We start from the raw sequence: 18,389 nt of genomic DNA on the forward strand, positions 1-18,389 counted from the left end.
ACAATGCATTCGTACAGATGAGTTGGGACAAGGTCATGAAGATCTTTAAAAACTAATCAGTGAAGTTTATATTTCATTCTACAGGCCATAGGAAGCCACTGGAATGTACTGAGTGAGGCAATGATAGGATTAGATCTTGGCTTAAGGAAAATCACTTTTGGCAGTATTGGAAGATGAACTGAAATTGAGAGAGACTTAATGGAGGGAGACCAATTAGGAAACTGTAGAGAGGGGTGATGAAGGCGTCTGAACTAAGGTGATACCTGTGTGAATGAAAAGAAGTGTTCGAATGCTGGCATGTTATAGAGGCCCAAACAGCAAAATTTAGGAACTGATTGGATATGCATGATGAAAAAAAGTAAGAAAATGTCATTTTGGGTAGAAATGTGAAAGCCTGGAAAAAATGGGGGTGCCTTTGATAAACAGGAAAATTGAAAAGAGTTCAAGGGAAAAGATAATGAGTTCTGTTTTAGACTTGTTGAGTTTGACATATCTCCAAGAGATCCAATTTGAAATGTCCAGTAAGCAATTAGTGATGCAGGATTGAAGCCCAGGGGAGAGACTGGGACTGGATGTAGAGCTCTGGGAGTCCATGGCATAGATGTGATCATTAAATCAACTGAATAGCCAGGGCTGCACAAGCCATAGTGAAAAAGAATGTAACAGAAACAGAAATATCTTCCTCCACCAATTCCCACCCCTTGCCATTGGCTGATGTTTCTAAAATACTTCAATCCTTTTGGGGAGGAAACAAAGAGGCATATAACTGATGTGTCACAGGACTGCCATTCAGTTATTCCAGGAGGGTGATAAGTTGAGTATAACAGAATGTCCCTGTAGTTATAAGCATCTTTTTTTTTTTAAATAAAAGATACTGTTGGAATACATAAGTATAAATGTGAGAAAGCACCTGAAATTCGATACTTAATTTGTTATTTTGAAAAAGAGGTCTAGGAGTTTCATAGGTATTAAAAAATGGTTGACTTTTAAAAAGTTTTCTGTTATATGAATAATAATAACAAAAACTCAAACTTTATATATTCATGACAACCTTGGAAGATTGTGTAGTTTATTAAGTAATTCTTTTTACAGATAAGAAAACTGAGACTCAGAAATATTGTCGCTTGCCCACTGCTAACCACAATTATCAGCCTGTCTTAATATCTACTTTCCTAATACCAGTTTGTTGTTCAGTTGCATCTGACTCTTCCTGATCCCATTTGAAGTTTTCTTGGCAAAGATGCTGGAGTGGGCTGTTATTTCCTTTTCCAGTTAATTTTACAGATGAGGAAATTGGGACAAACAGGATTAAGTGACTTGGCCAGAATCACACAACTAGTTGTGCCCTGGATCACATTTGAACCTGAGTCTTCGTGACTCCAGGATTGGCATTTTATCCACTGCGCCACCTAGCTGCCCCAAACAAACTCCAGTTCTTATACTGTTTCCAGGCATATAGTCTTTAAATTTCTATAGCAGAGAGCAAAGCAATAATTTTGACTGAAGTGGGCTACTCAGATTATCAATTTAGAGCAGAACCTAAAAAAGGTGTGAGGATCAGAATAATTTGAGGAGTTGTGGTTCATCACTTACCCTGGGCCCAAGCTGAGGACCATATGGGCAAGGTTCACATTACCCACTATGTCTATGTGGTCCAAACCAACCAGACCAATCTTCAGATTTCATCCACTCCAGCCATCAGTTTGCCACCAGCCATACTCCATTGACTACCATTGCTTCTAGAGAAGGTCCATCACTTTACTTCCCTGTGGCTCCACTCTTATCCCTGTGACTATTCAGACCAAAACACCCTCCCCTATTTTATGGGTTACTCTTAGTAGATTGTAAGTTTTTGAGGGTAGGGACTCTGTGCTTTAGCACATTGCTTAGACAGGGCTTAATAATTGCCCTTTATTAATTGTTTTAAACCCCTTACCTTCTGCCTTAGAAGACAGAAGAGTGATAAGGGCTAGGCAATGAGGGTTAAGTGACTTGCACAGGGTCACACAGCTAGGAAATGTCTGCGGTCAGATTTGAACCCAGGATCTCCCATCTCTGGGCATGGCTCTTAGTCCACTGAGCCATAACTACCCCAACTGCCCTTTATTAATAACAAAGGTGTACAGGGGAAAAGGGGGTTAATTTTAAAAGGGTTGGACCTTATGTTTTATGAGTGTGGTCACCAGAAATTTAATTAATTCCCAAAGAGATTTTATTTACAATTTATTTACAAAATGTAGAAAGAGTAAAGCAAGAAATCAGAGAGAGGATAAGGTAAGATATCTAGCCTGAGCATTAAGTAATTTAATTACTTAATTAAAGAGGCCCTTCTCTCAGCTTAGGCAGAGAGAGTTAGTTCTTAGCTGGAGGGGCCTTGGCCCTTATAGTTGAGGCCCTGGGGATGCAGGAAAAGAGTAGATCTCTCCTGAGGATAGTTTTTCCAGAAAATCCAGCCGTTAAGAGTCAGCTTGTCACTCACCTCGCGTCAGTTCAAAAGAACAGGGTCTCAGGTCCAGTCAGCAGATCAAAGAATAAAGAATTTCCCTCTCATAGGAAGTAACAGCTCCTTTTAAAAACGCTTCTTTTGTGTCACTTCCTTTTGTGTCTTCCCCTAATTTTACATCTACCAGTCACAGTTGATGCTTTGTTTTAGGACTGCCCAGGGACAGTCAGTTGGCTTTGATTCATCACCCACTATTTCACATGTGGGTCACAGACCTCCCACCTAATGTGTGACATGGAGTATTTACATCTTTGGTGATTCGATCTAAAATGGGCAGATCTTCATATTCAAATTTTAAGTAGGGTATTTACACTTTTAGTGATTAAATCTAAAATGGGCTGATCAGGGGGCAGCTGGGTGGCTCAGTGGATTGAGAGCCAGGCCTAGAGATGGGAGGTCCTGGGTTCAAATGTGGCCTCAGACACTTCACAGCTGTGTGACCCTGGGCAAGTCACTTAACCACCATTACCTAGGGGGGAAATAAATAAATAAATAAAATGGGCTGATCATCATACTCAACTTTATGTATTGTGTTTACTCTTATGGGATTAAATCTAAAAATAGGCAAATCTTACAATTTAATCTTCACAATCAGGGGAGAGTTAAGTATTTTCATTGTTATAATCAGAGGAGAGTTAAATTTAATCTTCACAAAGGGCAAACAGGTGGTAACTGAAGACCTGATTGAATACAATCCATATCACTGTCTCCTTTTTCCTCTCACTAGGCATTACTTGTTCTCCCTGTTTCTGTTTTCTTTCCTTTTCACCATCTTTCCTTTATTCTCTTCACTATTCCCTCCAATCCCCCATTTCCTATTCCCACCTTTTTTTTTCTTCCTCATCTACTTAAGCTGACAAATATGGTTTAACAACATAATGTTTGTAACGCTTTAAATCTTGTTTACTGTTCTGTATTTCTCTCTAAGGAAAAACTTATTTTTCTATCTGTAATAATAGCAAACCTTTATATAGTGCTATATGATTTACAGACTGTTTTATATAGGGTGTCCCCAAAGTCTTGAACTGCACTAAGACTTTGGGGATACCCTGAACATAGAATTTCATTTGATCCTTTTAATTACCTGTGAGGATTATCTATAACCAGAAGAGACTTTAGAAATATAGCTAGTTCAACTACCTCATTTTAAAAGTAAGGAAAGACAGGCGGGGGGAGGGGGGGTCAGGTTTCCTGTCCCTTATAATGCACTGCTGGCTTCATTTGATTTTTTTTCCCCCCTAGTCAGGCTATGACTTTGTTAGGGAAGAAAATAACTTGCTACACCTAACCTATTCCATTTATTTATAGTATTTCTAGGAGGAGCCTAGCCTTAAGAAATAAAGTAAGATTGATTTAGAGAAAAATTATAAAACTTTACATTTTAAAAATTAGAAAAATTTAGAGGGAAAGAATGAGGCAAATTTAGCCCTACCATCTCTTTTCAGTGTCTCCCTTCTCTCTAAAGGGCTGTTACTGAGGGCAGCTGGATGGCTCAGTAGATTGAGAGCCAGGCCTAGAGAGGGGAGGTCCTAGGTTCAAATCTGGCCTCAGACACTTCCCAGCTGTGTGACCCTGTGCAAGTCACTTAAACCCCATTGCCTAGCCCTTACCACTCTTCTGCCTTGGAATCAGTACACAGCATCGATTTCAAGACGGAAGGTAAGGGTTTTAAAAAAATATTTTTTAATTTAAAAAGGGGGGGGGGGGCTGTTCCTGTCTGCCCATCAGGGCCCTTAATGCTACTTCTCCTGTGAAGACTAGAAATACCTCTTGTCCCTGGGGAAAATTGGGCAGGTAGGATTGTAGCCTGTGTGACTTAGGTGTAGGCTATAACTGCTGCTTTTATTCTCATTTTTGTCTTTCCTTAAGTCAAATGTCTTCCTCATTTAGCCAGCCAAGAAAAACCCTTGGGCTTCTTAGCTTTGAGCACTTATTCCCTCTAATTTGTTTTTAGCTGATCACTATGTTCCATTAGCAGCTGTGCTGCAGCCCATGCTGAAGCATACCTATAAATGAATAATTTATACAAATTAAATTATTCAATTTAAATAGGGACATGATTGACTTCATGATTTTGATTCTATTCTAGCTGACAAGAAGGAAATCCCCCGCTCCCTTTGGAAATAGGTCTGGAACTAGATTTGACTTTCTGTCCAGTGATTCAACAGACATTTATTATGTACTTCTTAGTGTGGGGGGCAGTTAGGTGGTGCAGTGGATTGAGTGCTGGGCCTGCAGACAGGAAAACTCATCCTCCTGAGTTCAAATTCGGCCTTAGATACTTAATAGCTGGATGACCCTGGGTAAGTCACTTAACAGTGTTTGCCTTAGTTCCTCATCAATCAAATGAGCCAGAAAAGGAAATGGCAAACCACTCAATGGTCTTTGCCCAGAAAACTCCAGGTGGGGTCAAGAAGAGTCAAACATAACTGAAATTACTGAATAACCTAGTATAAGGCACTGACTGTGCTAGGCTACAAAAGAGAAAGTAGAGCCCTTGAGAGGTGGATGTTTTCCTAAGCAAATGGAAAGGTCTTTACACCTTGGGGAGTTTTCTTATTCTTTTGGTTCATTGTCTTCCCTCAGGAAAAAGGAGCAGATTTGAGGCCCCGACCAGGCTTTGCTATAGGACAGTAACCCCCAGTAAAGCTGAAGCATCTAGAGCTCAAGAGGAACAGAAAGGAGGGGTAGGTCTAGGGAGAGAGTACAATTTCTAGAAGGACAACGACTATAGACTGTCCTTTGCTTTTCTTTGTATATACCCAGCACAGTGTGTGGCCCACAGCAGCAGCGTCTTTCACATTTGTGGACTACTGTATGGGCAAAGAGTAGGGCTCGTTACCTGGACTGTTTATATATATATACACATACACTAGCATTAAGGGAGATCAGAAAAGATTTCCTGCAGAACGTGGGATTTTAGCTGGGGCTTATGGGAATCCTGTGAAGGCCGGGTGGTGGAGATGAAAGGGAAGACCATTCTGGGCTGGGGAGGGGAGACTGCCTGAGAAAATATTCCATACTGAGTGGGCAGATGGAGTGCCCCGGCAGGGAATAGCCTGGAGGCTGGTAGAGGATCTCAGAGTGGGGGAGGGGGAAAAGAGGGGGTAGGTTATGAAGGGCATTTGTATTTGCTTCTAGCAGTGATAGGAAACCACTGGAGTTTAGAGTAGGGAAGAGAGGCATAAGGGTCAGACTTGCTCCTTTCTCCCAACCCCTCCCCCCAATATCCAGACTCTTGCCAGAGCCTATTAACTGCATCCTCTCTCCAGTACATGCCCTCCTCTCCCCCGCACTGACACCAGTTTGATTCAGGCTCTCATTGTCTCACACCTGGACTGTGGCAATAGCCTGGAAGTGGATCTGCCTCCCTTGAGTCTCTCCCCTCCTCTAATCCAGCCTCCATTCAGCTACCAAAGGCATCTCCCTAAAGCACAGATCAGATCTTATCACAGGCACACAGGTACATGCACACACACACCCATTCATTAATCTCATCTGATAAATGAGGCTAAAAAATGAATAAACTGACCAGGAGGTTTGGTGGTCATACTGATCCAAAGCTCCAGTTAAAAATACTTTTACATTTAGCTGTGAAGAAGAAATAAAAACTGAATGTAACAGAAACCTGGTCTGATGAACCATGGATCCCTTACTGATGGGTATGCCCATGCTGAGCTTAAGACAGGGCAGCACTCTTCTCTTTACCTCCTGCTACCTCCATGGGAATGAGACTCCTATAGTGGAGTCATACTTGCTATGATTTAGAGGATCCTAAAAGACTCCCCTCCCCTATCCCTGGATATCTCTCCTACTTGAAATCCTACCAATTAAATATTTCAGATTTTTGAGTCAATCCCTCTATGGGAAACGTAACAGGTCAGTGGAAAAGCCAGATCTTCTCAGGAAGGGTTGTTTTGACTTTGTGTGTTTGGCAGTTCCACCTATAGGAACATTTCCTCAATTTAAAAAGTCTTTCTAACCATTGCAAGTTTGTTTACATTGATAAGATAACTCTGAGGTGTGGATGGTTATAACCTAATCTCTAGAGCAGCCTACAAGAGTTGGGATCAGTGCAAATGTGCTCTGCCTCAGGCAGAATGTAGAGGTCCTTACATCCTTAGGCTTGGAAGTTGCAGTCCATGGTTACATGAGCTTTTTAAGGCTGCTACCCTTAATGGATGTTACCGTTCTGACCCATTGAACTTGCAGTCCTTAAAATCTCCAGTCTTTTTCAGACAAATTGCTATTTAACCATGTTGTCCTCATCTTGTATTTGTCAAGTGATTTTTGTTAAACAAAAGATAAGATTCTTTTACATTAACCCTATTGAATTTCTTCATATTAAATTCAGCACAGTGCTATAGCTGGTTGAATTCTTTTTGGAATGTGACTGTTAACCATTGTTATCCATTGACTATTTCCCCCAGATTTTGTATCATCTGCAGATTTGATGAGTATTTCATTATGCTTTTACTGAAGTCATCCAAGACCAAGCACAGATCCTTATAGCTCTCCCCTTGGAGACCTCCTGCCAAGCTGGCATTCAACTATCAACAATTGCTTTTTGAGTCTGGCCATTCATAGCTAAGCACTCGAACAATTCAGAATGACAATTACACAGGAGAGCTCCAACCAAATAATTATTTTTTGAAACTGAAAAGGAAAAGATCATTTCCAAATGAGTTGGTAGAGTTGTCTTGAGGGATAAAAGGACTTTCAACAGGTGGTAGGAGGATAAAGGGAAGAGTTGGATGGAGGAAGAGTAAAGCAGTCTAGGTTTGGGGGGTAGGGAGGTGGTACATAGACAAAGATATAGGAACTATGGGTTGGGACAGTGATTAGTCTAGATTGTGGAAGTAAAAAGTAGTTTTGAAATAGAACAATCAGAAACAGAACAGAATTTTTTTTCATTGGATCTTCTGCCTTTTGAAGAACAAAATTAGCATCCACAAATTAAAGTATTAGCTGCTTTCCTTTCAGAAAAAAGGTTTTAGCAAATATGTGGGTAATTGAAGGCACCCTACCTCCCTTCCCAATAATTTCTGTATTGTGTTTCTGTGTCAGACTTGTGATCTCATTCTCAAACTTTTCCTCTGTTTTCTCCTTCTGTCTAAATGATCTGCTGAATACTTTTATCACAATATTCCATGTTTCTTCCTCTGTTTCTCTTCACCCAAATACTTTTGACACTGTAGTATATATTATATATAATTTATATATATATAAATATATAATGTGTAAATACTAATTACATTCTTCTCTCTTCCCTCCCTCTCCCCCACTTCCTTTATATCCTTACATGTTTCTTCTTGTCAAACAGTGCTGTTTCACCTCTTTTACCTGTCTTTGGGTCCCTTTTCTTCATTCTGCATTCTTTCTCATTCATTTTCTTGACTTCAAATCCCATAACTATCATGACTCCCAAATTTCTTTTTCTAACTCTAATCCCTCATTTGTGTTCCAGATTCACCTCCTCCTTTGCCTTCTGGACAAGGTAGTACCTCTTATATGCCCCCAGCAGCACTAAACTTGTCTAAACAATTTAGCATTTCCCTGAAACCTGATGCACCTTCTCTTCCATATCCCTAACTTAATCATGTTCAATCTATTACCAGATTCATCTAATTTGATTCTACTTCTTCAGTGTCGCTCACACCTATCCCCATTATGTTCTTGCTGCTCCCACTTTAGTATTAGTTCCCCTGCCAATTGCCTGTACAATTATAATTGTCTCCAGAAGGTCTTCCATCTTTTATTATCTCTTTCCTATCCAGACTATCCTTCCTCCCCTCTTTTAATTTGCCATTTGTTAACAGAAAGGAAGAATAGAAAGAGCTTTCCACAAATACTTAATATGAGGTCCTTCTTCAGTGACTATAAGTTAATATATGCCACCTGGGAGTCAACCCCTGCTCTGGGCTCACACAAATCAAACCTCAGTCTTTGAAGGCCTTTCAGGAATGATTCAACTTCCACCCAAGGTTCATGCTTTATTAACATAGGAATTTGATTTGTTTTTTGCTCTCCACAAAGGGCCTTTAGTTCTTGTGCAATAATCAAGCTCAAAATAGATTTTAAGCATACAGTAGTATTTACACAGGTATTTAAATAACAAATGCAATTAGTATCCTAATTCCTTTAATAAAGCAAAAGTTAAAGCCGTTCTTCTGAGTCATATGTTCTCCCTTCCTATTACAGGTTTAATTATAGTGCCCACAGAATCATCAACTTTTCAGGTCTCAAATGCTTTACTATCATTGGTAATGCCATGACCTAAAGTTGGGAAGACATGAGTTCATATCTGGCCTCACTGGGTAAGTCACCCAGTTGCCTAGCAACTCTTCTGCCTTAGAATCAATATGATGCTAAGGCAGAAAATAAGGGATATACATATGTGTGTGTATGTATGTATGTATGTATGTATGTATATACTTGTCCATTTAGAAAACTGCTAAATTATAAGACTAATTGTGGTATTTAGTCACAATTACCCTTTGATATTTTCCTTAAATGTTTTCAGAGATTATATATTGAGAGTGATTCAAACCATCTCACCAGTCTCTAATGAAGAAGTGGCCTTTCTCACCAAGGACACCCCTTTATATATACTCTTGACCCATTTCCCCTCTTCTCCAACAGATTGCCACAATAATCCTTGCTGTCTCCCTAATCTGTGATTTTTCTTATCTACTGGTTCTGTCCCCACTACCTACAAACAGGTAGGTCCAAGTCTTCATATTTTTAAAAAATATCCACTGGACCTTATTATCCCCTTGAACTATCAGCCAGTTCTCTTTTGAAACAGATCATCTCTTTAAAAATCTGCATGTGCTTATTGTTGCCAGCCCCTCTCCTCTTAATCTTTTCTAAACCCTTTACTATTTGCTTCTGACCTCATCATTCAATTGAAAATGCTCTCTCCAGTGATCTTCTAATTGCCAAGTTGGGTGGAATTTTCTCAGTCTTCATCCTTCTCAACTGTCTGCTCTAAGTAACACTGACTTTATTCTCTTGGATGTCCTCTAGTTTCTGGGTTTTTGTGACACTGCCTTCTCTTGGTTCTGAGCTCACCTTCTCAGCTCATCATTTATATTTTGCACAGATTTGTGTTTGTTCCCTAAGACTCTGTCCTAGGTGCTCTTTTCTTCTCTCCAAATTCTCAGTTGGTTTTTTTACACTCCATCATTTTTATTCAAACAGCTCTCTGATCTTTCTATTGAGACCTGGTCTCTCTCCTGAGCTGAAGCTCTTCATCTCCAACTGCCTGTTTCAAAATGAACATCCTATTGGCATCTCAAACAATACCTCTTCAAAACAAAACTTTTTCTCCCCAAATCCACAATTCTTCTGAGCTGCTTTGTTTCTGTTGAAACCCTTTCACCAACCCAAGTTTGCTCAACATTATACTCTACTTCTTACTCTTCCTTGCCCCACATATCCAGGCAATTCCTAAATCTCTTTGTTTCTGCTTCCACAACCACAACATCTCTTACATAAATCCCATTCTCTCTGCCACCCTTTAGTTTAGAACCTTCACTCCTCTTGCCTGGACTCTATTGCAAGAACCTTTTTTTTTTTAACCCTTATCTTCCATCTTAGAATCAGTTGTGTTCCATCTTAGAATCAAATGTGTATTGGTTCCAAGGCAGAAGAGTGGTAAGGGCTAGGCAATAGGGGTTAAGTGACTTGCCCAGGGTCACACACAGCTGGGAAGTATCTGAAACCAGATTTAAACCTAGGACCTTCTGTCTCTAGACCTGGCTCTTAATCCACTGAGCCACCCAGTTACCCCCTGCAAGACCCTTCTAATTGGTCTCCTTTCCCAAGTCTCTTCCCATTGGTTCATCTAAGCTACTAAAATAATCTTTTTTTAAAGTGCAATTCCGACCGTGTCATTCTCCTACTTCAGTGGTTTTGTGTTGCCTCCAAGATCAAATTATAAACTCCTGTATTTGGGTTGTAAAGCCTGGCTCTAATTTACCTTTCCAGATCTGTTCTTGATCACTACCTATCCTCCACTCTAGACAAACTAGCAGGACTCTCATCTCCTGTCTCCAAAGGAAAACATCTACTGCTTCCTAAGCCTGGAATTCATTCCCTCATCTCTTCCTTAGAATCTCTTGTTTCTTTCAATACCCAGCTAAACCTTCTACATGAAACCATTATGGATTCTACCAGCTGCTAATTCCTCTGAACCTCCACTTCCTAAATTATCTTATATTTATTTTGTATGTGCTTTGTGTGTCTGCACCCAATAGAACATGTGCTACTTGAAGAACTTATTTTATGTTGTCTTTATGTCCTCAGCAATTAGCACAATTGCCTGGCTCATAATGGATACTTCATAAATGCTTGTTGATTGATTTGCAGCCAGATTAATCTTTTCTGCGTGGAGCTTATGTCATCTCAAATTAAAAATCTCTGGCTCCATGTTGCTTGCCAAATAAAAGTTTAAATTCCTTTGCCTGGCATCTAAAGCTATCCAACCTTATCTACTGTTCTTCTCTTCATCTCCTTTCTGCTTTAATCAAATTAGATAATTCTTTGTCCCCTGTGTTTTCCTACACCCAATTTCATTGATACTTCCCTATATCTAGAGTGTCCTCCTGCCCCATTCCATCTATTAAATTCCTACTCTTCCTTTAAAGTCTAAATGAACTCTGCATTCCTCCATTTTGAAGCTTTTTCTGATCATTACTCTCCCTCTCTCACCTCAGCATTGTATTGTATCTCTCTTGTGTAGCTCTCATATATTATTATTATTACAGCTATTTGTGGATTATCAGAGTCCAAAATCCATGGGGACCCATACTGTGTCTTAGCTAAATTTATATTTCAGTACTTAGGACAGTTCTTTGCACACTGGAAGTACTTATTAACTCTTGAATCCAGAGAGTTCTTGGGAGACTTTTACATCATTGCAAAGCCAGAAGTAAGTAGGAAAGCAGGGGAATAACATGGTAAAAGTCAAGTAGTATGGGGCAGCTAGGTTAAAGTGCCATCCTGGAGTGGTCTCAGACACTTCCCAAGTGACTTGGGCAAGTTGGCCTAGCCTGTTGGCCTAGCCCTGTCCTTCTGTCTTGTTACTTGTTACTGTCTTGTTATTTCTGTCTGAGTTGTTACTAGGACAGAAAGTAGGGGTTTGTTTTGTTTTGTTTTTAAATGAAACAGTAGGGATTACAGAAGCTACCGTCTGTTGGAAGAGATGAAATGGAATGAGATTACTTCAACAAGTAAAGAAAGATTCATTGCTAGTGAAAAATAGAAAGCAATCTAGAAATAATGGACTCTGGACCAAAATATATTGTATTTCCTAACCCTCTTTTTTAACTTCACCTGGACCTCCAAGCCCTCCACTCTTCTATTAATTCCCAGGCCAACACTCCTACAGTGGCTATACTCTCTCCTCCATTCTGTCTCTCAACCTTTTGGTTGTCAGTTCAGTTCTTTGCTGTCTTCTATAGTGGAGTCCCTTCTGTCTCCTTGCCAAACTCCTACCGTCTGCCAATTTAGCTCAGATTTGCATGCTGCTGATGACAGTGCTCCACTACAAATTTATATTACTAAATCTCTCCCATATGCCCCTTTTCTCTAATAATTCAGCTGTTGCCCTGATTTAGGCCCTCAACTCCAAATGCCTGGAGTATTACAAAAGCCTTTAGATTGGTCTCCCTGCCCGGGGTCTCTTTCCAAATCCAGTCCATCCTTCACTCAATTGCCAAAATGATCTCCCTAAAGTGCAAATCTGAGCATGTCTCCCTTCCTACTCAATAAGCTCAAGTGAATCCCTGTTACTTCCAGGATCAAATATAAAAATCTTGTTTGGCTTTTAAAATTCTTCATATTTTGGCCCCTTCCTATCTTTTCAGTCTTAAAATTTACTCTTTTCCACAGTCCAGTAGCATTGGCCTCTTTTTATTCTTTAAACCCAACACTCCTCTCAAATTTGCCTTTTCACTGGTTGTGTCCCATGCCTGGAATGTTCTCCCTCCTTCCCTCTGCCTTCTAACTTCCCAGTTTAAATTTTGCCTTCTACAAATCCACTCCTTCCCTCTGAGCTCCATGAGGGATTCTGTCTTTGGCTTCTGTATCCCCAGTGCTTGCTTCACAAATAGTAAATACTTACTAAACATTTGCTAGCTCATTGATCTATATGCTTCCAGGGATGTCCTACTCCAATCCATGAGCCTCATCATCTTTGAGTGTAGTATCTACCTCATAAATTTTCTGTGGGAGCAAATGAAAAAATATACATAAAGTCATGGTCAACTTGCCATTATTAAGTCCAGCACTCTAAGTACTATGCCTAACTCCCTATGCAGTCTTATAATGATCAAATTACACATGCCATGTAGAAAATATATGCCTGTCCTTAGATAGCCAAATAGGTTCTTTAACAGCAGCAGCATATCACCATTCCCACTTTAAAATGTATGTCATTTACATTGGTTCCAATAAAAATAAACACATTAAATAAGTAGTTAACCTAGTCTTGTTTTCCACAAATCTTTTTTACCTTCTTAAAAAAAAATGCAATACTCTATCTTAAAGAAATACCAACTAGTTGATTTATCTCAAACACATTAAATATTTTAGTGGAACTATTTAAATAGTTTTGATTAAATAGAGTTTATATTCTGACTTAAAAATGGAAATGAAGCAAATGGTGTGTCAAACTGTTTTGAACACACAAAGGATTTTTTAAAATTGGCTAAAGAAAACTTAAAACTATTTTTACTGCTGTCATTCTGATGTCTAGAAGCCAAGAAATCTTAATAATTCACACTATGAATTATAGATGACTAATCATAACTATATGCTTTTTGTGAAAAAGAGTACTACTCAAAATGTTTAAATTTGTCTGTATTTGTTGGCAGAGATGTATACTTCTCGTTACAGAAAACAAAATGATTTTAAAATCTTTTGAGGATTGTGAATGACTTAGCTATTCTTAGTAATACAGTGATCCGAGACAATGCCAAAGAACTTATAATGATAAAATGCTATCTGCCTCCAGAGAAAGAACTGATAGAATCTGAATGCAAATCAAAGCATACTTCTTTTACTTTCTTTTCATTTTTTTGGTCTGTTTTCTTTCACAACATGGCTAATATGGAAATATGTTTTGCATGACTACACATGTCTGTATAAAATTTCTTGAGAGGTAAGAAGAGGAGGAAAGAATTTGAAACTCAGAATTTTTAAAAATGTTTTTAAGTGTAATTGGGAAGAGAAAATTGGAAAATATTTAATAGATAGTTTCTCAGAGGTCTCATCTAAACTATATAGAGAACTTTGTCAAATTAAGTATAATTTGTCAAATATGTCAAAAATGGCAATATTATATTAAGAGAGGAACCATTCCCCAAATAATAAATGGACAAAAGATATGAACAGACAGTTTTTGGTTGAAGAAATCAAAGACATATATAGGTATATGCAAAAAATGCTCAAAATCACTACTGATTAGAGAAAAACAATTCTAAGAATCATCTCTCACCTATCAGATTGGCCAAAATGATAAAAGGGCAAAGTGACAAATTTTATAGTGGATGTGGGGAAGTTGGAACACTTAAACTGTACTGGTAGAACTGTGAATTGATCCAACCATTTTGTTGAGCAATTTGGGAGTTATGGCCAGAGATATACAACTATGTATACCCTTAGATACAACAATAGCATTGCTGATCTTTCCCAAGGAGATCAGGGAAAAGGGAAAAGATCCTTTTATGTTTCAAGACATTTATAAAGCAGTTTCCTTTAAAGTGGCAAAGAACTGGGGCTTGGCTAGACAAATTGTGGTATATGATTGTGATGGAATACTACAGCACCAAAACAACACTGAACAAGTTATTTTTTTTTTAAAACTTTGGAAAGACCTATATAAAGTAATGAGTAAAAGTAGAATCAAGAGAGTATTATATATAGCTATAGAATATTTGAAGAATAACTTGTAAAAGGCCACCTCCAGAGAATATACAGGAATGACTCAATCTATATATACTCCCCCAAAATGTAAAAAGAATATAGAAACATTTTTAGTTGAAATAAAGATCTTTTGGAGTTTGTTAGTGTGAGTCAAGAAAATAAGAGGAAAAACGTCTAATTTAAAACTATATGTTAGTGAATATGAAAATGTTATTCACTATAAAAGACTTTTTAAAGTTATCTTTCCAGGGCTTTCTAAGGAGGAGTTTAAGTTTCTCAGGGGGAAAAAAAAAGCCTTACGTTTCTAATAGACCATAGCATGCAAAGATTGAAGGAGCTTTATCAACCTCAAGTTTTCTGGCCTATTGGACTCTATGGGTGCCTTACACCACTTGAGTTGCCATACTCTGAGACTTACTGGCCAGATACTATTTCCAGATGCTAAGGTGAGCTTAGCACCACAGTATCTTTTGCATATCCTTTATATGTTAGGATGAAGTAAATCTCTCTTAAATGTTTGGTAACTTGCAAGGTCCTGACTTTGTATCATCATCAAACCTGAACTAACAGGGAACTGACTTAGAACCTTCACTATGACATCTGGCAAGCTCTTGGTAGGTTGAGATGAGAGAGATGGTTTCATGACTCTACCAGTGGTCAAGTTGGAGAAAAAGCCTTATAGATCCGGAAGAAGAAAGTAACAAGAAGATTGGATAGCAAGACACTGTCCAATTCTCTGTCAGGAGGACCTGATCATTCCTGCATAGACTCTGGGCAAGGGCATTCAGCCACCAGAGACTGAACTCTCCCCTTTTAGGGACTTTGCAGTGAAAGCTAAGGAGTGGCTAATGGGAGTGCCTGGAAGCCCAAGTGAAGTGATCTACCTTGATGGGCTGAGAAGTGAGGGGCCCCTGGATATCCGGTCTAGCCAAAGACTCCTCCTGTTCCTGTTAGATAGGAGCCAAGAGACTAGACAGTCGAATTGGGACAGAAACTGGGGAACTACTAGGCTTATCCTAAGGCTGCTTCCCCAGGAGTGGTGATCCCATGCCCTGAGGCTGTAGGCAGACTCTCCACCTGAGAGCAGTGGTGGTTGCAAGTTGTTTAAGTTCTGAAGACTGAGGAATTGCTGAAGCAGTGACTTCTAAGGGCATGCAGCCAATGTAGAAAGACTCTTGGACTTCTGTGGCCTGGGGGACCTCTTTGAGGACCTCCTTTTACAAAGTCAGCTAAATTTGTTAGAGCCTCCAGAAAGGGCATGATCTGTATCCCTTTTTAAGCGGCTTACATGGGGAGTTTTTTGAACCTAGTCTTATAAAGAAGTACTCCCCTTAAAGCCAGTTCATAGATAGAGTTCTACAGAGAAATGGGGGAGGGGGGGATTCCCCTAGGAAATGGATTAACAGATTGGATTTATTTGCTTCCTTTCTTTTTTCCTCCTCCAAGACCTACTATACTATGCCTAGCCAATCTGAAAGGCAATTAAATACCACTCTCTTTCCCACTCAAATGACTTAAGCTGTGGTCTCCCTAGACACATAGCCAATACAAGTATAGAATGATCACTTGGTGGAATTTGAGCAGGTTGTTAGGATAGTTGTGACCTGGGCAACTACTGCTGTCAGTGCAAGTAGAGTCTCTGGGAATGGGTGGCAAAATCACAGAGACAACTGATGCTTTGCTAAGTGGGTGGGGTAACACCATCCTCTGAAGGGAGTGTTGAATGTGGTTTCCAAATCATGGGATTGATAAGAAAATAGTTGATGACTAGTTTATAAGAGTGCTTGTACTACTCTACCCAAAAATTAGGTACCAGAGCACTATGGGCCCTTCAGCTACCCCCAAACCTGAGTATCTTCCAAAGCCTTTGTCTTATTTGGAAAATTCCAGGAAGATGGCAGAGGACATTCTCCTCAGAGGCAAAGGATGCCATGGGCTCAGTATCCCTTTCAGAAAACTTTAGGCATGTTACATTGTGTGGATGCAAATAAAAATCTTTAGAATTACCTTGTAATGATTGAAATTATCTAGTCAATATTTCTTAATTTTGAAATAATTTATTAAAACTGGTCAATTGACTCCCTCCACAATCTAAATGGGCGCCCAAGAGTGGAAGTTCCTGTTGTGTATCTCTTTCATACCCTTTGTGAGCTCATCATTGTAATAATTAAAATGGGTTTGACAAATACAAGAATTTCTAAAAGTTGTGGTTGCCGTTTATAATAATTAAACATTAAGTTATGAGATTGTTAGTAACTTTATTACAGCAAAATAGTGATAGTAAGAGAGGGAAATGTAGGAAGAAGGCAAAAAAATATTGCCTCAAGTGCCTCCAGACTGCAAATGCAAATCCAAATGCAAGTCTCACCAGCCCATGAGAGTGTCTCCAGCCAGGCTGTTCAACCACCAAAGATCACCACCCAAGAGGCTGAGTCGCAGGGGCAGTCTCTCACACCACAGAGGCAAGAGTCTCACCCAAGTAAGCATCCTCTTCAGCCCACATCTCCCAACTCAGAAAGCTGAATCTTCACCAGAATCCAAGGTTCAAGCCATTAAAAAAAAACCTGACCAGAGCTCCTGCCCATGAGGCAAAAGATGAAGACCTAACCAGCACTCCAAAGTCCCAGAGGCTGCCGCTTATATGCAGTTTTATCCACCCATCAGCTCTCCTCCTCATATCTCAGGAACCACATTCTCCCAATTTGCCTAGCACAGGGGGGGCAGTGCTTGTGGTCTTTTTAGGGTATGAACTTCCTTTTCTAGTAAAAGGTTCTTACTAAGTGTTAATGACTACGTATGAAAGGCAGAGGTCTCCCAAGTTCTTGATTAAGTTAAAATAAACAAAAGGAGTTTAAAATTCTCTTTCACATTACTCAGTCCCATGACTGGATATCCCAAGATTTCTCTGATTGGTAAATAGTCTTGGAGCAGATGGACTTAGAGACCTAAACTTGTCCCTCTTAATTTTAATACCAAAAAAGGCAGGTCTTTGTCCAAAGAAGGAGGACTCCTATAAGCCCTTTGCTCCCTGCCATATAGCTGTGACATGTCTTCAGGGCTTTCTGGTTTCCTTAATCTTTCAAACCAGGCTGGGGATTCTCAGTAGCTGGCTAGCCCTGACCTTAATCTTTTCATCATAAAACAAAAGAAGGGAGGAACCAACCCAGTTTCATAACCCTGGAGAGATACTAGGTTCAGCCTAACCTTAAAATCAGACTCTTCTTGGAGGTGGAATGGGAGGAATTTCACAAAATATCCCAATTCAATATTAATTTTCCACAACCTAAACCTCCCATGTAGTTAATACCATACAATTTCAGTTCCCTATGGAGATGAAAGACATTTCTTCTCTAGTGACAGAGCCAAATGAAGCTGAAGTGTTTCGTTATAGCAAGTTCCCTTACAACAATCCTTTGTTACTTATTACAAAGATAGATGGTACCCTCTAATCATAGGCCTCCCTCAGGATTCCTTTTCCTTCTATACCCCTTCACTTGATCTCATCAGCTCCCATATATTTAATTACCATCTCTAAATTGATGATTCTCAAATCTTTTCTTGCCCCAATCTGTTAACCTCCAGCTTCTCAAGCATCTCAAACCACATATCCAGTAAATACCTTAAATGCAACATGTCTAAAACAACTCTGTATCTTTCCCCCTAAACTCTCTCTACCTCCTACCTACCTAGAGAACCACACCATCCTCCCAGCCCTTCACAACCTAGGAGTCATCCTCAACTCTTCACTTTCACCCCATATGCAATCTGTTGCCTCTAACTGTGGATTTCACAACTTTGTACCATCTCTTGAATATCCTCCCTTCTCTCCTCCAACACTGCCACTACTCTGTTGCAGGTCCTCATCACCACATGCCTCCCCCCACATTAGATTGTAGCTTTTTGAAGGCCTCTTTTTGTACCCCCAGCTCTTAGTACAATGACTGACACATAGTAG

At 39.5% G+C, this 18,389-nt stretch overlaps 1 protein-coding gene across 7 annotated transcripts in view; it reads left to right on the forward strand.

The window, feature by feature from the left end:
* GLCE (glucuronic acid epimerase) overlaps window positions 1-18,389 on the forward strand; it is a 168,105-nt gene that overhangs the window by 123,634 nt on the left and 26,082 nt on the right. The window contains exon 4 of one of the 7 annotated variants that reach the window (XM_007479629.3): window positions 9,146-9,225. The exons of 3 other annotated variants lie outside the window; for them this stretch is intronic. Coding sequence is in view for 2 of the 4 variants with exons in the window: in XM_056808851.1 (XP_056664829.1) it covers window positions 237-256 (20 nt within the window). In the remaining 2 variants the exon portion in view is untranslated. Of the gene's footprint in view, window positions 1-47; window positions 359-8,704; window positions 8,821-9,145; window positions 9,226-18,389 lie in introns of those variants that run through there. 3 more of the 7 variants (XM_056808851.1, XM_007479627.3, XM_056808867.1) reach the window with 3 other exon arrangements.

Source organism: Monodelphis domestica, chromosome 1 (genome assembly GCF_027887165.1).
Source record: "Monodelphis domestica isolate mMonDom1 chromosome 1, mMonDom1.pri, whole genome shotgun sequence".
NCBI classification, from domain to species: Eukaryota; Metazoa; Chordata; class Mammalia; order Didelphimorphia; family Didelphidae; genus Monodelphis; species Monodelphis domestica.